Source organism: Carassius gibelio, chromosome A3, assembly GCF_023724105.1.
Source record: "Carassius gibelio isolate Cgi1373 ecotype wild population from Czech Republic chromosome A3, carGib1.2-hapl.c, whole genome shotgun sequence".
Classification (NCBI taxonomy): Eukaryota; Metazoa; Chordata; class Actinopteri; order Cypriniformes; family Cyprinidae; genus Carassius; species Carassius gibelio.
In genome coordinates, this window is record NC_068373.1 from 17933271 (window position 1) to 17954107 (window position 20837).

A 20837-nucleotide genomic window follows, 5' to 3' on the forward strand; every position below is an offset into this window, starting at 1 on the left:
TTTTTGACCCACTACGTATACGGGAGGCCTAGACCGGTGGCGATCGGCTTTGGCCTTAGTGCGCACCCCCACTTGGAGTAGAGTCTTGTGGGGAGGAAGGGTTCTTGGAGACCAAACATTGCAACACCCTTTCCAAATCTTGGTTGGCTCTCTTGGTTTGACCATTGCTCTGGGGATGAGGACAGACTTACAGTCGCTGCCAGGAATTTACAGAATTCTCGCCAAATTTTGGACAGAAATTGGGGTCCCCTGTCGGAAACCATGTCTATCGGGAGGCCATGTAAAAAAGAGATGATCTACGACGGTCAACGCTGTCTCCTTGGCTGAGGGTAATTTGGGCAAGGGAATAAAGTGGACTGCCTTCGAGAACCGGTCCACCACGGTTAAAACTACCGTGTTGCCCTGGGAGGGCGGGAGTGCGGTAATAAAATCTAGAGCGATGTGGGACCAGGGTCTCGAAGGGACCAGCAGCGGTTGTAGTAACCCATCAGAGGGCCGATTGGAAGTCTTACCAGTGACACAAACTGAGCAAGCCAAAACAAAACTGTGAATGTCGACAGCCATAAGTGGCCACCAGAATCGTTGCTTGACTAAAAATCTAGTGCGGTTAACCCCTGGATGGCAAGCTACATTAGAGCAATGTCCCCACTGGATGACGTTGGACCTTAATCCCTCCGGCACAAATAAGCGATTCAATGGGCACCCGGGCGGAGGCGTTACACCTTCTAAGGCCGTTCTGACCTTCGATTCGATCTCCCATGTGAGTGTGGAGACCACTAATATCTCAGGAAAAATACACTCGGTAGTGGACGGGCGTTCGGAAAGGTCAAAAATACGTGACAAAGAGTCGGGTTTAATATTTTTGGAACCCGGGCGGTACAAGATAGTAAAGTCAAAACGTCCGAAAAAAAGTGCCCACTGAGCCTGCCTGGAGTTCAACCTTTTGGCAGTGCTAATGTATTCTAGATTCTTGTGGTCTGTCCATACAATAAAAGGAACCCCCGATCCTTCTAACCAGTGTCGCCATTCCTCTAATGCCATCTTAACTGCCAACAATTCTCAGTTACCAATATCATAATTTCGTTCGGCAGGAGATAAACGATATGTAAAATACACGCAAGGGTGGACCTTGTCATCTAAGGGAGAACGTTGCGATAACACAGCTCCTACCCCCACCTCCGACGCATCGACCTCCACCACAAATTGACGTGTAGGGTCAGGGGTGATCAATATAGGGGCTGAAACGAAGCAGCTCTTCAGTTTGGCAAACACGACGAGCTGGATGGTGCCTTGTATGGCAGACACCGCCGTCGGTGTGTGAATGTGTGTGTGAATGGGTGAATGTGAGGCAAAATGTTAAGCGCTTTGGATGGCCATGTGGTCTGTTGAAAGCGCTATATAAATGCAGTCCATTTACCATTTACCAAACACAGCCTCAGCTGTGTCTGACCACCTGAACGAAGTTTTGGCAAAGGTCAAGGCGGTCAGAGGCGCGGCTAGTTGGCTGAAGTTGCGAATAAAACGGCGGTAGAAGTTGGCGAACCCCAGAAACCTCTGTAGGGCCTTACGGGAATCTGGACTTGGCCACTCTACTACAGCCTTAACCTTCTCGGGATCCATACATATTCCCTCAGTTGACACGATATACCCCAGAAAAGGAATTGACTGTGCATGAAACTCGCATTTCTCTGCCTTGACAAAAAGCCCATTCTCTAGCAACCTCTGAAGCACTCGTCGGATGTGTTGAACATGTTCCTGGAGAAAAGAAGAAAAAAATCAATATGTCGTCCAGGTAGACATATATGAAATGATCAATCATATCTCGCAGCACGTCATTGACGAGTGCCTGGAAGACCGCTGGGGAGTTGGAAAGCCCGAAGGGCATGACCAAATTTTCAAAGTGCCCTCTGGGGGTATTAAAGGCGGTCTTCCATTCATCCCCCTCCCTGATACGAACCAAATGATAAGCATTGCGTAAGTCCGAAGACATCAACGGCAAAGGATAAGTATTCTTTACCGTGATGTTGTTCAGTCCCCGGTAATCAGTACAAGGTCGCAGTGATCCATCCTTCTTTCCCACAAAAAAGAACCCCACCCCCGCAGGAGAAGAGGAAGGGCGGATGAACTTCAAAGCTAGAGAATCAGAAATATATTTCTCCAGAGCCTCCCTTTCCGGAACAGAAAGTGAATATAATTTGCCTTTAGGCGGAGACTTACCTGACAGTAGATCTATGGCACAGTCGTAGGGACGATGCGGAGGAAGAGAAGCAGCATGAGACTTACTGAACACTTCCTTCAGATGGAGGTACTCCGCGGGCACGTTAGACAAATCCACCGCCTCCTCCTGTAACACAGACATAGACACAGACGGACAGGCAGACACTAAACAAGATTCATGACACTTTTTACACCAGGAAAGAATGGCATTGGAGGACCAGTCTATTTTGGGGTTATGGAGGAGGAGTCAAGGGTGACCGAGGACTATGGGTGCCAGAGGAGAGTCAAGTATGTGGAAGGAAATAGTTTCAGAGTTATTGCCTGATGTGATGAGGGTGATGTCTTCAGTGATGTGTGAAATAGCTAGGAGTTTCTGTCCATTGAGGGCGTGAACCGTGATGTGGTGCGGAAGGGGTCTGAGGGGAATGTGGAGTTTATGTGCCAATGTGCTGTCCATGAAATTACCTTCTGCCCCTGAGTCCAGTAGTGCTTGACAGTGGTGGGTCTGTGCTGACCATCTCAGTCTTACTGGAAGGAGCGTAGATGATGATGATGATGATGATGATGATGATGATGTCTTCTCGGTGGAGATCCCACCTGATAGTAGCCCCATACGTACTAGCGGGCTTGGCCTTTTACCGGACAGGTGTAGGCTTGATGTCCGGCTCCCCCGCAGTAGAGGCACAGGCCAAGGGTCCTCCGCCTCTCCTTCTCCTCCCGGGAAAGCCGAGCTCACCCTACCTGCATGGGCTCGTGACCGCAGGAGGGGCTGGCCACGTCCCTGCCGCTGAATCGCACATCCACCGGTGTTCTGGATGTGGTGCTGGGTAAGCTCCTCCTCTCCATCCCCGTCAGACGTGCATCGACCCGCAAAGCCAGTTCGATTAGTCCATTGAGAGACGTGGGGAGATCCAGGGCATAGATCTCCTTCTGGATGCGGTCAGCCAGCCCATGCAGGAATATGTCCCACTGCGCCTCCTCGTTCCAATGACACTCCACCGCCAGGGTTCGGAACTCGATGGAATAATCCAAGACTAATCTTTCATGCTGACGTAACTCCGCCAGCCTCCTGGCCGCCTCCCTCCCAGCGACGGCTCGATTGAAGACCAGTCTCATCTCGGCGGAGAGTGCCTGAAACGAGGTGCAGCATGGATCCTGGTTCTCCCACACCGCTGTCCCCCATAATGCCGCCCTCCCAGAAAGCGGAGTTAGCACAAAGGCCACTTTGCCCCTTTCGTTGGTGAAGGTTCTGGGCTGTAGGGACAAGTGCATGTCACACGGGTTAAAAATGCTCTACAGAAGTTGGGCTCACCCGAATACGTCTCCGGAATCGGGAGATGTGGTTCCGGCTGGGAGGGGGTCTCCGATGGTACTGGTATAACAGGCGGAGCTCGTAGTAGCTGGAACTGTTGGGTGAGCTCGGACACCTGCGCCACCAAGGATTGAACCGCGCGACCAGTGTCATTAAGATTCCTCTCCTGGGAGTCCATCCTCCGAACACTGGCGCTGAGAAATTCTTAGAGGGCGGAAGGTTGAGTACTCGCTGCCTCCATCTTGGTCAGATCGTTCTGTAATGACTCGTATAGAGGATAGGAGGCAAATGCAAGTAAACAGAGTTTATTGACAAGAGGTGTGATGCATGAAGGTTGGAGAGTGACGCAGGGACCTCGATGGCAGCACAGACTGGTGAGTAGGTGTTTTGAGTGCGCTGGTAGAGATGACGGTGGTGGTAGATCCGTGAAAGGTGAAGATAATCCGTGAGTAAATGATACAATCAAGAGATGGCCGAACAGGAGACAAAGCAAGGGCAGGAACAAGAGAGACTGAACAGACATCAACACGGAGGACCTCAAACAACGATCTGACAAACAAGAGACGAAAGACAGGGCATTAAGTAGGCTGTTGGAATGAGCTGCACCCACATGAAACAATCGACATGACGTAACATGAATAAAGCAGGAGACGGTGCATTCATGAACCGTGACAGTACCCCTCCTCCTAAGGACGCCTCCTGGCGTCCCCAGAATCCCTTACCTGTTAATTGTAATCATTGATAAGGGAGTGATCCAGGATGTCCCTAGCAGGTACCCAACTTCTCTCCTCCGGACCGTAACCCTCCCAGTCCACCAAGTACTGTACCACACATATCATCACTTACAGCACTAGCTGTTTGTTGCGAGAACTGACACTCATATACCTTGCGGTCTCTTACAAATTCATCCAAACGATCCTGTACCTCTGCAGCAGTCCACTCACGCTGTGGTTTGCTTAAAAACATCATTGAGAGATCTTTATCAGGACAATTACGTATGAACATAACGGCAATCTCCAGGTCCCAATTTTGCAATGTTCTGCCCTCACTTTTAAGATGCTGTTCAGCTAGGTCAGCAGCTTTGTTTAATCTAATCCAATAATCAAAAAGGCCTTCATTTCGATATGGCTTGGTAGGGTAGAAGTCAGCCAGGGGAAGACCTGTAGATATAACACCCCCGAAGTGTTGTTTGAGGATATGAAATACCATATCTACATCACCAGTCCTAACGACTCTGTTGCGCAACCATTTCTGATATTCTGAAATAATTGCCTTTCTCAAGGTAAGTCCTCATCAAATCTTCCCATTCAAAGATTGAACACTTATCTGAACTGTCACCATGAAAGTATGGTGGCTCTTTACCACTTTTCAGCACAAGATTCATCTTTGAAGCATCAATGATGGTGGTGCCGCAAGGATTCACATGAGCAAGTTGGAGGTAGGTAGCTGATTGTTAGGAAACAAGTTGGATTTAATCGACTGACTGATATCAGAGCTCAGTTGTTTTACTTGTTCATTAGATACTGCTATAGTAGGTTCTGATAAACTCATTTCAAGTGGTGGTATGTCACAAGATACTGGAGTAGAAATTCGTACTCTATTAGCATCAGAATCAATGTCATTCATCTTCCCAGGAGTACACGAACCACTAAATGGCAAAACCCGTCTACCTCTCCCAAAATGATAGCCACCAAAATAACTGGCATCTTTGTCAGAATGCATTATTAATTAACATACTCCAAAAAAAATAAAAAAATAAAAAAAACTTAAACCGTGTTCTGTGTGTGAATTATTTTCAAACAATGCTAGCCATTTATCTGTAGCATGGAACGCAGCATACCTCTTCCGTTCAGGAGAGAGCTGGAAAAGACAGCTAAAAGAACAATCAGCAGGTATGGCTGTCTGGACTGAACGATTTCGCTGACAAAGGGGGGGTGAAACCATTACCTCCTTACAGACCCTTTATTTTTACAAACGCTGGTTTCAACAAATATATAATTACACTGAATGAATAACAAGAAAATCTAGTGAAATAAACCTATTTTAACCTCGTTATACAGACAGGAACTTAAGCTCGAATGAATCCAGTGGCGAAGAGCCCTAGGTCAGTTGTGTGCCAGTGTTTTTCAATGCTGAAGGGGGCCTCAGTCAGGGAGTAGTAGTACAGCTGGCAATAGAAGTGCTCGGGGGAAGCAGACAGGTTGTCATGAAGGCGGGTTGGCTGCACGATTGAGATGCCCCAGAATATGGATGGCGCACACAACTTGAGGTGTGTCTGACTCCAGAGGAGGAGCTTTGCCTCTTCCTGAAAAACAACAAACAAACAAACAAACAAACAAACAAACACAATAATTAACATAGGAACCAATTTAAACATGAAATCTATGAATGCTAAAAATATATAAACTGTACTGTATTTAAAAGAGGGTAGTTAATCTGCATATTTTTTAATTAACTGAATATGATTAATTACAATGTTTGATATGATTACTTTGAATACAATATTAATTGTATTTCAGAGAGTATAGTGATTTTGTTATTGTATTATGAAATATAGAAATCATTTAAAACTTTTTAACTAATGAGATAATTCATTATTAATCACATACTTATGATTATGTTTTATTTAATTGGCTTGTTCCAAAAGTAAACAAAAATGCACTAGTAGCCTATTTATCTATATGTTCACGTGCACTACTAGTTTACAGCATGCTGTTAATGTAAATCTGTAAGTTAATTTTAAGTTCATAGACAACTTCTTACAACCATTAAATGTTAATTTTGCAAATATAGGTTTACAGTTTATACCATCTTCCTTCAGAAATAGTGATATAAAAACACCCGTGCCACGTTTTGAAATGTAAACATATAAATGTAACAAATTATTATTATTACATTATTATTACATTACGTAGGTGTTATTTTCCTAACTTTTCAAAAACGTCATTTTTTTTTAAAGGGTTTGTTGTCTTACCACAGATATACATACAGTCGGCATCTAGTCATTGTTGGGGGCGTGGCGAGGGTGGAATCGGGGTGGAGGAAAACAGCGGACATCATGTGTATTTGAATGACAGAAACGCACATATTGAGCGCTCATTCCCAGAGTAGAACAATTTTAGTCTCTTTTAACTTTAATGTTCATATACACTAGTCCATATCGATATTTGATTCATTGTACAGCCCTACTGTAGATGTATTTAATAAAAAATAGCCAAATTTGTTCTGCTTTATGTAGCCAGTTCCATTTTTGACTGTTTTCATGCTAATTTAGATTTGATACTAGGCTACATAGTTTTGCTCAAGGTAGAATGATAAGGCAAATAACACAAGCCCATGCATGTGTTGAAGTTGAGTAGCAAAAATGTCAACAGAGATGTCACAAAAGCTAAAGAGAATAAATATCGTAGCACTTTAGAAAGGCTAAGGCTATATGAAGATTTCCAAGACATTGAAAGTTCCTACATACACAGCTCTCAGTCTAATTCCTTAGCTTAAAGTGTGATTTACCAGAAAATCTTTGAGGTTGTGGAAGAAAAAGCACAATATTATAAAATGTTTATTCAGAGCAACTGAGAAAAATCTGCAATGTTAAGCCAAAGACTTGCAAGATGACCCGATGAAAGGAGGAAAACCATTTCAAAGCAGTGCAGTAAGAAGAATACTAGACAAGTATGGCCTTCATGTTGAGACATCTTGTAGAATACCACTCTTGATCAAGAAGAACAACAGGCCAACTTGAACTTGATAAAATACATTTGTGTAGACTTGTGGAGCTCTGGAGGAATGTTATATGGAGTGATGTGACCAAACTGGAACTTTTTGGACCCATGGATCAGCGGTATGTCTGCTGCAAAAAAGGCAAAGCTCATAAGCAGAAGAACATCATCTCCATCCTCAAACTTGGAGGTGGATGAGTCCTTTTATGGGGTTGCTTTACTGTAGCAGGAAGTGGAAATCATGACTGTATGAAGGACATCATGGATTCTTTGAGGTATCAGGCCATTTTGAAAAGAACTGAGATGCCTTTGGTGCAAAAACTGAAGCTGATGATCAATGGACTTGCCTGCAGGCCAGTCATCCCAAAGTACACATCCAAATCTACTACTGCTTGGTTCAGGGATCAGTCACAGAATGTACTTGAGTGACCTGTTCAGTCTCCAGGCTTAATTCTCATTGCAAATATCTGGTTGAATTTGAAGAAAGCAGTGGCAATGTGAAACCCAAAGATTATCAGTGATCTGAAAGCTTTTTCAGGTGTGGAATGGGCCAAAACTGCAGTAGAGAGGTGACAGAAGCTTCTAAACACTTACAGACAGCTTTTATTGGAGATTTTAAAGAATAAAAGATTCTGCACAAAGGGGGTTGAATAATTTTGAACATGAATGTTTAGAGCCAATTCAAATTTTATCATGATTCATCGATGTTCCATTCTCAGAATCACTCAAAAGTGTATTAACAAACTTTCTCTAATATTTACTGATGCCATTGTTAAATTGATTTCATAAAATGTTATCCTCCACAGCAAATTGTCTTGCAAGTCAAGATGGTTGAATAATTTTGATTGCAACTGTAAATTTGAATAATTATTTGCTATTGTGGTATTTTTGATGCCATACACAGAATGGTCTGTTTAAGTCAAATGCCTAGGAGATGCACAACAGTTCTTCTGTGGATTAATAGGTAATATTTATGTTTACACAACTTTGCAAAATCAGACAATATGGTTTCTAATTCATTCCACAATATTAACAACTTCTTATTTATTTGTTGTAAATAAATATCAAATTTGCAACTGGTCAGTGTCAGTATTCAAAAAATGCTGGGAAATCACTTCACGTAACAAGAGTGATTACTGATAGGCTGTCTAAAAAAAGAAAAAGCAAAAAATCACCCACTGACTTTCAAAGATGCTGCATAGTAACGACTTTCAAGGACCTTGATAAAAATGGAGTGAGTAAAAGGTTTACTCAAGTAAAATATTCAAAAAGTTTAATTCAGTACAGTACTCAAGTAAATGTACTTTGTTACTGTTCACCTGTCTGCTATGTGCTTATAAAGATAAGTGGATGTGACCCTCTGCTGTTTTTATCTGGAGGTCAGGAATTGTCTGGTTGAGGTGTAGCCAACACTGCTCCTGGAGGACTCCTATCCTGCTGTTTAGCTCCAAGTCTAATCAAATCAGGTAATCTAGATGTTGGAGAATGAAATAGATTACATGAAAATAACAGCTAACAGGTATGTGTGTTGCAGAAGAAACTTGAGTCTTCAAGAAGAAAGCACTGTTGGGCACTGCTAGTCTAATTGTCATTAATCAGCTCCTTCCAGATGCTGCAGCTAAACCATTCTTGTGGTAAAATGAATGTTTCTTCACTGATGGAAAATGCGATAAAACTAAAGGGGCCTTAATTCCATACACAAAATGTTGTCTTTTATTTTAATCTATAACAAGGGAAATTACAAAAAACTAACACAACAGAAGTGAAACTGTGTAACTGTGAGACAGTGAAACCATATACAGTACTCAGAAATGAAGTTCAGTGTGAAATGCAAAATTTGCAATATTGATTCTGAGAATTGCACTTTTCAAAAGAAAAAAACGAACTGATAAATATGTCAGAAAGTTTGAAAGAAATGTCATTTTGTACAAGCACAGATAAAACATCTCACAATTGTGCGGAGTAAAAGCAGATGTTGAGCATTTTGTTTTATCTTGAAATTAATTATTTAGGTACTGTGGCACTTTAGGCTATAAACTGGTGTGGGGTCGTGATAGAAGGCAGATAGCACACTGGTAGATTTTGCTGTATTTGGCTGAACAGTGGTTTTGGGTTTCTTGCCAACATATTAGATTTCTCTAATACATAAATTAAGTAAGCTTGACTAAAGGTCTTGCGGAGTTCTTGCCCAAACACATGATCTCAAGCAACTCAAGCGTACACAGGGCAGGAGTAATGAGAGGAATCGGTGTCAACTTCTTCATCCTCATCTACCATCTCCTGTTCTTCCTAGCTTGGAGCCAGCAGAGCACTAGCCGCTGGAAAAAAGCAGAAACACTGGTCTACTGTCAAAAGTAAGCCAATCTGCATTTTCCTACTACATGGTTGCCTCGTCATCACTGTTGTTCATTTCATGTGGTTTATATGGCTGCTGAGCCAGGCTATGACCAAGCATAGTTTTTACTATCCACTAGTCTTCTGCTTAGGGTGTTGTTTTCAAATGGGTGTGTGTGCATGGTGTGACCGTCGTGCTAATGCTGTTCTTATTTTAAGGTTAATAATATTCTATCTATAAGCTAAACCTACTCCTCAGAGAAACGTGCAAAACAGTATAATCAAAACATATTTTAGCTGATTTATAAGCCTTTTTAACTAGTCAGGACCAACTAGTAAAATGTCCTCACTCATGGGTTGTCATGATCTTTGACAATTTAAGTTAGGAAATTAGATTAAACCAGTACACACACACACAAACAGAGATTTAATTAATTTCGTTCCCAAAATGTGACCAACTAGGAAGTGCATCGCCGGACGTCAACTCGCCCGCTATCGCAAATCGTGGTCAAGTGTCAAATGCCAATTGCCAGACGCGTCCTCCGACAGCTACCAGCCAGGCTCCCACGAATGGCCATGCTTTGATAATTGAAGTAAGAAAGAAGGAAACAAGGACGCCCAAAGATCACGTAACAAAGGGCATTCATTGAGGACCTCAGAGCCGTCAACCTCTCTTGGGTCGAAGCCGCAACTACCACAGCCGATCGAGCACGATGGAGATCGCTTGTTGCCTAATGTGTGAATTGTGCAGGAGGATCTAAGCTCACAAAATTTATTGACTGCTATAAAATATGAGACACCAATGGTTCAGGAGTATGTATAGTCTTAAATTTTAAGATTTTCCCCCAAGGCATTGTTAGATGCCAGTGCTTCCTGACATATTGGTTATGATTTTAAATCTGTATTTAACCTCAGGATGATCTTTAAGTAAAAAGAGGTGCTAAAATCTGATTACGTGGCTGTATTTTAAAATTGAATTATTATAATCTTAATTCAAGTGGATTTTTGAGGAATTGGAAAAAAGGTCTGACAGTAATCAGTGTTGAGTAGGCCTACTATAAGGTGAACCCTGCCTGCTTTAAATGTTTGAGAATTATTAACACACTGTAAAAATAAATAAATAAATAATTAGCCTAACTCAAAAAATAAGGCAACTTATCACAATCAACTTGTTAACTCAACTAGCAACTGACAGCTTAAAAACTTTAGTTCATCTAATGTATAAACGCCAGTCTTCTAAGTGTTAAAAGATCTGTCAGGGCAGCAAAAGATTATTTTCTCAATGCTAACTTTTTTTTATTACTCTTATTTCTTTTAGATTATTTTCAAAGCTTTCTATATAACTTGGGTAGTATTTGTCTCTTACAACTATAACTTACAACAATGTTTATGCTAATTGACCAATGTGTATAAAACATTTTTACAATGAGATGCACATATTCCTCAGAACATGATTCTCAACAAATTTTAAATCAGTAAAAAAAAAAAAAATCAACTCTGATCCACGACAGCTAACTGACACTGACAACAGCAGCAGCATAGATTAAGCTAGTAAAATTTAAAACAATTATAATATTTTAATAATTAACAATGTTTTCAAGCTGCTTGCATGCTGGGAACTATGCTGCAGTATTGTTCAGAGTAAAACTGTTTATTCTGATGTCTCAATTTTAAAAGTTGGGAGAACATTTGTATATTTTATGAACAAATACTAGGCTAAAAAATAAGCTAACTTATAATCTGTAACCTATTACATTTCCAAAGTAACCTTCCCAACACTGGACACATAGAGTTAGTTATCATTTCACCCATACAGGCAATGTGAAAAGTATAATACAGTCTTTCCAGTATTATGGTGTTCACAGAGAAGTGAAAACTGCACTGTAGACACATTTACTAAGGAAACATAGGTTTGTTCTTTATTCCCTAAAATTGACTTGTTTTTAACAACATTGCAGTATGGGTGATGGCACCCTTGGGTGTCAAAGAGGAAGAAGGCGTTACTGAACAGAAGGATGTTGTGTTCTCACACTCTGAGAATGTTATTAATATATCAAATGATCAAAGAAACTAAGAAACTGCAGCTTTGTAACCCACCACTAAAAAAAGTTCACAAATTAAAACCCAGCATGATCAGAAACACGCGAATCAAGTCTTTATTAAAGCACTCACCATCTGCTTGATTACATGACATTAAGTAACTACTTGATTTTTACCGTACATTTCTGCCATATGGACATCAACTTGAGATAGTCACCAATGATAAGCTATTACCAAATCTAATGTAGAAACTTACATTTTCTGTAAAGCTGCTTTTTGCATTGTTAAAAGCTTTATACAAATACACTTGAAATAAACTGAACTGAATCAAATGTATTGAATTGGACGAATATGTTATACCTATGTTAGCAAATAATAGTGTATGATAGAACTATTTCCCTGTTCCATCACAGATGACAAACAGGATTGCATTTCCGAAAAGCATCAATTCTTATACTTTTGGGAAACGCAGCCCTGTTTATCATCAAAGCTTACCAGAGAACAGATATATGTTTTATGAATAAAAAAAAAGTAAATTGTAGCCTACAGTTTGTGCAATTACATTATTTAAATTGAATGTTAAAAGTTCTTTTTGATCATGTTCTATTCTGTAATGTTAATATAAATCATACACGGTCAGAAAAGGTTGCATCTTATGTGTGCAACAGCCTTTCATTGGCAGTCCCTTGGTTTTAGCAAAGTGACCTCAACTACAGTATTTGTAGATTTCCATGATTACCACTACACATGTGCAAACTAAGTATAACACAATAAGTTGCAGTTAAGGCATATTGAATGTTAAAGTTTACAGGACAAACTGCGCATTTCACCCAAAATTGTTTGGTGTGATATGATTTCAAATTTAGAGGGGGTCAAGCTTGTCGACAGGGGGGCACTGGCCACCCCCATCCCCAGAACCATGCCTGCCTGCACTAAACATGCAGCACTTGTTTTCAGTTTATTCTTTCAGCATTCTGTCCTCTGAAATGTTAAATTCACCTGTGGATTGAGATTGGAGAAATGCTTTCAGTATCAAAGGAGACTCATGGAGACAGCAGTTATCCACTGACTCACCAAAAAAATGACAAAAAGTATGCAAATTGACACTTTCACAGTATTGCCATTATTATGGTGTGCACATGTGAAATTTGTGCTGTAGTCATATTTACCAATGAAACTGTTTGTTCTTTACTCCTTAAAATGGATAACCGTGACATCAGTGCTGAACAACATTGGAGTGTGGGAGATAGCACCCTTAGGTGTCAGAGAGGAAGAATGAAGGGATGTCATCATTGGGAAGACCAATGATTTTTGTGAACCAAGACATGTTTCATGGCAACTTTTTCATGTATGGCAGCAAGTCACTTACTTTCATGTATTTACAATCGTGCAATAAATGTGTTTGTACCAGAATACGACCACACAAATTAGCATACTTCACACAGTGCATATAATACCCACTGTGAGAAGTACAGTACCTTGTGTGGTTGTAGTCAAACACATTTGTGACTATTTGTTATAGTTTTAAGACCCTAAACCCCATTATCTGAACCAAAATTCCAATATCCTAAACCAATTTGTCCAATAAATAAATCACTTTCAGCAAAAACTTGAACAAGTTCAGGCAGTTTAGACACTGTTTGCAATCTCATGCACTTTTTTTTTTTGCAAAACACATTCTCACTCACTAAAATGCAATTTGCACTTTGATAAAACTTGTGACGCAAAGCCCTTGAAACAAGAAAGCAAAACTTAAGCACAACTGCAACACGCCTGTCAGTGTTTACACACAAGAATTCAAAATTATTCACACTTCAGTTATTCGCTCTTGTAGTATACCCTAAACACATTGTCACCTTTGCACTTTGTTTGCAATCCTGTAACACAACTATTGCAAACACTAAACACGTTTTCTTACTTTAGACACTTTGTTCAAAAACTAATTCACCTGTTATCATTGGGAAACACCCTGTTCAAAATGCAAAACTCATCTGGCAATTATAGGCACTTACATACACACCTGAAAACACTTGCACAGAAAACACAATCCCAATCGGTCTGAGACTTAGCACTACAAATAGGCCTCAGGGAAGCCATTTTGAAAATGTTGCAAGCATGGAGGCAATGAGAGTCAGAGGAGGACAAAGAGAGAGAAGTTGAAATGCATGCTTCAATCCATTGTGGTAATTACCATATGAATTTAATTCATTAGTTATATGTTATTAGGGAATTAATACATTAGGACACATTTAACTAATAACAGTTTTTTGATTGCTTGGTCTATGAATCATAGAATGTTCATTAGTTATTAATACAGTAAGCACTAATAAATGGTTTAGTTCTTCATGAGTTCTACATTAACTCAAGATTAACTGTGCAACATTTAAGCATTATTTAATGCATATTTGTGCACTCACATTGGAAAGTGTTACTCTAATGTATGATTTTAAAGCTTTGTTTGATTTTGAATACAGGTGAAATGGTTTTGAAGCGATTGCCCGACTTTGTCAGAAGAGTCAGGGGTTCTGGGATTCAGTTTAAAGGTTTGGATTTGTGTTTAAGGTTTAAAAAAATAGTTATGGTTTCAATAAATGTTTTAGCAATTCAGAGTTTGGGTATTGATTGCAATAAAACTAAAATAAATAAAGTTTATCGCAATAGGAGTTATAACTGTACTTAGTGCGGTTGAAATTGTGCAGGAAAATGATATTATATCATTATAGCAATCCACAGATACATATATATATTTTATGAAAAAAAAGTCACACAGTCATCTGAACACAATCTTGATGTGGTCGGACAGAGAACGTTTTAAAGAAACCACAGCTTAAGTATCTCTACACTGAGAAAGTGCGAGAGGGGAAAAAAACCCAGCATGGTCAGAAACACAAAACAGAAGTCTTTATTAAACATTACTCTCATTATTCAGGGACCTGACACAACAGAAACATTTTTTGTGCGTTTGACTGTATAACAACTGTTAAAGCAGTACAGGATTTGTGCTGTACGTCGTGTAGATCTCTGTCATCCTTTGAGTGAGAGAAGAGGCCCGTCGAGGTCTGTGATGCAGTACGGCTCAAAGCAATGAACCATCGGGCAGTGACTGAATGCAGAATCAGAGGAAACAAACAGTACTGAGCTACTGGAAGAGGCTTGTGATTTTCACAACAGGTAAATAGAAGTGAGCTCTGTGCATGTTGTGCATAGTTGCAGTGAAACGGTTCACCCATCACTCTCAGAAGAGTGTGTTAGAGGAAACGGTTTCGGCCTACTGCACAGTTCAGGGTTCATAGAGACGGGTCTAGCAGAGCTGTTGTAAACTGGTACAATAATGATATGCTGACACTGATCCACCAGAGCTGAATTGTATGGAGCCTCCCAAATGTACTTGTATTCTTACTTTATTGAGCTAATGTTTTTAAAAAGGAAAATCTGTCATTTACTCACCCTCCTGTTATTGCAAACCTGCATGACTGACTTTTTTTTTTTTTTGCAGAACACACACACGCATCCAAAAATAAATCTCATACAGATTTGGAATTAAATGAGGATGAGTAAATGATTACTAAAAGAATGCTATATTCTTAGAAATGTCGAAACAAGGTCTTACTTTAATCAAGCATTTCTACGCAACCACAATTGTGAATTCAATACTTGTTTGATGTTTCTAGACCTACAAAAAAAACAAACAAAGCGTGCGGTCTCATGAATCCAGATGTCTGGCATGGATCAGTGTGTGTTACAGAGGCAAAGTTGTTTGTGAGCTTTAAAGTGATTGTCATACAGAGGCAGTGTTGTTGTTGACATGTGTTCAATGATTGTTGCAGGAGAGCAGAGGCAGTGATGTTGTAAGGTACAGAGGAGAAGCATCTCAGCACACGCGACAGCTAAAACATGACAGATGATTAGAAACAAGTCTACCAATAACAGAGCTTCACCACTCCGGTGCAGGCAAAAAAAAAAAAAAAAAAAAAAGGCATGACGTTCTGTGTGAAATGCTCAATTACAACATTCTCAATATTTCTGAAATGACAAGTTCTCGTGGGCATTTAGCCAAAAATACATGTTTGTGAGTCATTATGTTTGGAAATCTCATTGTGTGTGTGTGTGTGGGGGGGGGTCTTTTGAAAGTTAATTACAAAATTAAAAGTAAATTAAGAAACAATATTAAAAAGCTACACAAAGGCATTTAGCGCTCCTTAAATTCGGAGATCTCATTCACATCATAAATTACAAGCTGCTTTTTTCCATGAGATCCTTCATTTCTTTGCCCAAGCGGCCAAGTTGATCTTTGTGAATACATCTCCGAATCATTTCCTCACTGGACAAAACTGCATGTTAACCCCATGGTTTTCAGTGCTAGCGTGGCGTGCCCTTGTGCATGACGTGAACATAACTGTGGGTCAACCTTGATCGTGTTTAACTTCTGAGAGAAAAGATAAGTATTGTTCTGCATTCCACCTAAGACACAAGATTCAAATCTTATATTTCTGTCAATATAGATTTCATATATCTTTTTGTAAGAAAACAAAGAAACCGAACCAAAACAGCTGGAAAGTTCAAAATGTCCCTGACTTCTGGACATCTGACGTCCTAACATCCTTTAGCTTGCTTTAAGGGATTGAAATTTATAAACTAATAATCACAGGCCCAAGAGAATGTGTCCATCAGATGAGGAAGAGATCTTGTCTGGGCCGTCACAGTTTGTGTGATGGGAGCAGAGCTGGGAAGACACTTCTGCACACACAGGGCATTCGTTCTGCCATCTTTACAAACTACCGCCACGTTAAAAGCTGCAGGGCTCTGGCAGTCACTGAGTCACTGGTGGTTTTAATGACAGTGTGAGTTTTGAGCAGAATCGGTCTGTGTGCAACTCAATTGGTCTTCAGCTAATGAAAGCCAGCCGGATTTACTGTTTGATTCGGGTCCATTCAGCCCGGATCAAAGTCTACCCAAATTCTGCTTTCTGGCGCTGGTCGGCTGTGGCTTATTTCTGGTTTCAAACCAGTTTTCATTCTGTACGGAGCCCTGTCTGGAGGTGAGACTCAGGGGGAGTGAGCTGAGGGACTGCTGTGTGTTGAGCTGGGAGACAAACTGGGGCTGCAGCTTCCTGGCGGCGCTCCTTTTCCTCCTCTCGCCCCGCCGCCACCCTCCAGACCCTCCGAATTCTCCAGCATCTCCTGAATGAGTGGAGGCATGGAGCCAGGAATCTCCATTTTCAGAGTTATTACTCGCTCGGCTCCTGATTGAGAAGGAATCAAAGTGTTAGAATGGACCCTGGTTGATTCAAGCTTGATGTTCAAAGACTCATTGTGAATCTGACCTTTAGCGCTGATGCTCCTCAGGTCTGTGATCTTCATTAGCATCTTGGGGAACATGTGTGGTTTATGAGGCCTCCTCTTTCTCACGTAGATCTTTAGTGCCTCCAGCAGCGGCTCCTGAAGCACATCCACTTTATCTGACTGCTCCAGATCCTGCCGATCTGAGCACAAGTGCACAGGGTTTTATAACATCAGCTAACAAACAGTCCCACAAGCACAAAAAAAAGAACAATTTCATGAGTTCTAGAAACGTTTACATTATTTAAACATTGACTAAATGGAAGAAAACTGTATTTTAAAATTATAATTAATTATAATTTCCAGCTGGTAAATTATAAATAGCAGATTAATTACAAAATTAAAAATAAAAACTAAAAACAAACCAGTCTGTAGACAAATAGTCTGACATTAAAAAAATATATATATTGCATATCCATACAGTAAACCCTAAAAAAGGAAATTGCAGACAATACTGAATGAACATAGTTTGGTATACAAATGATGTATTAGTATAAGTGATGGTCTGAAAGATAACATCCAATTAATAAACCAAGAAAAGTCAGTTTTATGTGGTTACTAAAAATGAAAAATTCATGAAGACAACATTCACAAACTAAAATATGGCCAAAAGTGTCTCTGACTCAATTAGAGTCAAACAGCTGCAGTACCTCCACACAGCAAACAGATGGCGCTGAGGAGCCCCGTCTCTGCATCATCCATCTCCAGAGGAAGGAGCTGGTTGGCAAAGGCGAAAACCAGATCTGTCAGTGGACCAAAGCCGGCGTTGTGCATCTGCGTGCGGTTCAGTGTCAGACCGTCTGAAAACGTCATGGTGTCCTGATCCGGTGTGTAACGCGTACATATTCGCAGAATCTGTTAAAGAAAATTAAAGACAGGTCAATTCTCAACCTACACACTTACAAAAGTGATGCATCTATTCATGCACTATTCAGACAAAAACACACTTGCGTGTGGTGCTCTTACCAGGATGTCGAGACAGGCGGCCTTTAACAGCGTGATCTGATCTGCGATAGTGAGCGTGGTGAAGCCCGGCAGCTGCTTGGCGAACTCCACCGTTTTAATAATGCATTTGGTGGAGAGTTCACTGAACTTGTCCCACAGGTCAACATCCAGAGAAACCCTTTGGTCTGCACTGTTATTCTGTTTGAGGACAGGACAGATACAACGTTTGCATAGTTTGTGAATTATTTCATCACAATAGCACAAAGATGTCGCCTGGTGTTAAGAGCTTTGCCTCCGACTTACTGTGGTGTATTTGCCCAGCTGGCACAGGGAGGGGAAGGTTTCCTGATGGGCCTTCCTAACCCGCTCGATCATCTGCTCCGTATCAGGACTTAACACGTAACTCTCTGAACACTCCTGCTTCTTCTCTTCCTTCTTCCTCTTGTTCCGGTCATTCCGAACAGCTGCAAGGACAGGGAGAAAAGAAAGAGAAAAAAAAAGGTCCAACCATCGATATACACACCACTGATATTTTACCAAAAGTAGCAATAAGAAAGAAAGAAATATCTAAATAATAATAATAAATATAAAACTAATAATATACACAAGCCACAAGATGGCAGTAAACGTCCAGTGTTTTTTTTGGATGCCTGATGAAAACAGCAGATCATACAGTTAAACCAATTCAATCATTTTGGCAGCTAATACATAATGAATGAAAGAGGCCGCAGATTAAGTGAAAGACCCAGAAAACACACACACACACACACACATATATATTATACATATATATATGTGTGTGTTTATGCATGCATGTATATTGAGAGAGAGAGAGAGAGAGAGAGAGAGAGAGAGAGAGACAGAGAGAGAGAGAAGGAACAAGGAAATTCATTTCTTGCTATATTTCCAGAGAGAAAAGAGCTGAATAAAAACTTTGATGTGGCAGTTCAAAAAGATCTTTAGGTAAAAGTGTCTCAGATGTTAAATAAGCACAGATGTCGTCCAAGGAAGTGATTCTCTGAGGTCTTCCCTTCTTTCTTTGACAATGGAAACGTGTATACAGTGATATACCTGCCTTAAAAATACAGAGTAATCTACACAATAATAGAAAAGTCATTAAAAATTATAAAAAAACACTGAATATTTATAGAGGCATTATACATGGATACAATATACAACACACTGGTAACTCACAGACGAGCTCATTATACAAAACACCAATGCAAGAAAAGAGTTTACAAGAAGATTTTGAAAATGCCTTTTTCCTTTTGGCTTTGACGTTAATGTAAACACAAATCTGAACAGTACACCACAACACCAATAACTGTTTAAATGCAAAGTGAAATCAGGATAATAGGAAAAAAGAGGTTTTGCATAAAACCAATAATGACCTTCACCTGAAAAAGACAGTTTTAGACATTCAGTACTATTCAAAAGTCAGCAAGAGTTTAAACAATTAACACTCATTCAGCAAGAACACAATAAATTGATAAAATTAACAGTTATGTCATTTATCACCCCCCCCCCCAACGTTTTAAATTCAAATAAATGCCTTTGAACTTCCTTTTCAAAGAATCCTGAGAAATTATTTATCACATTTCCAAAAAACCCTGTTTCCAATATTAATAATATTGAGAAATGTTTTTAAGCAGGAAATGAGCATTTTAAAGTGATTTCTGAAGGATCATGTGACACTGAAGACTGGAGTAATGATGTTGAAAAATCAACCTTTCCATCACAGAAATAATTTTACAATATAGGTTTAGTTCACCCAAAAATGAAAATTTGCCCGTTTTTTTAGTCACACTTCAGATTTCGTTGGCGTTAATGACTTTCTTCTTTCAGACAAATCCAATCAGAATTATATTAAAGATTTTCCCGGCACTCTGCCTCTGAGATATGCTAGTGTCACGAGTTTAAGCATGCAAAGTTTCCTTACTTTAGCAAAGGAAAACCAGTCTCCTCTTGGCTTATATCAAAATCCTCTGACATTTTGCTTTACAAATCCTTGTTTTGTGCTTCTGATTCATGGCTTGCTTTTTTTGTTTTGCTCTCTCCGTGTTCATCACTAATCGCGCAATCAACAGATGTGTGTGCTTTATTTAACGTGTTTTGGACCGTTGAACAGAAACACCCACCCAATACAATGATGGAGCTTAAAAGTGCCAGGAGATTTTTTTATATAACTCTGATCGAATTTGTCTGAAAGAAGAAAGTCATATCCACCTAGGATGACTTGAGGAGTAAAACACAGACTACTTTTCATTTTGGGGTGAACTAAACCTTTAAGGCTTATTTTAGAATGTAAAACTATTCTGTAGTTTTATTGCTTTTACTGTATTTTTGATTAAATGCAGCCATGGTGAGCATAAGAGAAAGAAAATTGTACAACCATGTTTTAAAACACGTGTCAGTTCAGCACCACTCACAACCAAATTCAGGACAATAGGCCACAAATATATTCCTGTCAATCTCATGCCATCAGATGAATCCACATTGCTGAAACAATCAATCTTTTGATAGGATCAAAGTATTTACTCTTCAGGGAAATCTGTGAGATGTAAGTGGTTTACTTGTATCTGTTTCTGCACATTAAACTGGGATGAGAATATATTAATGACACTGAAGAATTGCAATCTTCACTGGTGAAAATAATCAATGCAAGATAGTGCATGTAAACGCACTCATTGTGTTTCATCACACACACACACACACACAGATGTGCTGATGGTGTGTGCAGTGTGCAGAGATGAGAAATGAATGTTGGTTGTTGTTAATAACCGTGACAAACGACCTCTGCTTTCACTAAAATCCAACCTAATCTAATCACGTCACATGACAAATATCAGGCCGCTTTAAACAGGCTCTCCCTCTGCGCCTGCATTCCTCCCTCCTCCGTTTCTTCCCGCTCTGTTGTCCTGGAACTTCACA

The 20837-nt window shown here is 40.1% G+C and overlaps 1 protein-coding gene across 4 annotated transcripts in view; it reads right to left on the reverse strand.

The window, feature by feature from the left end:
* Positions 1-14500: 14500 nt before the first annotated feature.
* LOC127950414 (retinoic acid receptor alpha-B-like) overlaps positions 14501-20837 on the reverse strand; it is a 111254-nt gene continuing 104917 nt past the window's right edge. For all 4 annotated transcript variants that reach the window (XM_052547462.1, XM_052547469.1, XM_052547454.1 and 1 more), the window contains 5 exons: positions 18210-18370; positions 17928-18104; positions 17612-17816; positions 16946-17104; positions 14501-16864 (listed from right to left, as the gene is read on the reverse strand). In XM_052547462.1, the coding sequence (XP_052403422.1) occupies positions 16668-16864; positions 16946-17104; positions 17612-17816; positions 17928-18104; positions 18210-18370 (899 nt within the window). In that variant the 3' untranslated portion in view covers positions 14501-16667. The remainder of the gene's footprint in view (positions 16865-16945; positions 17105-17611; positions 17817-17927; positions 18105-18209; positions 18371-20837) is intronic.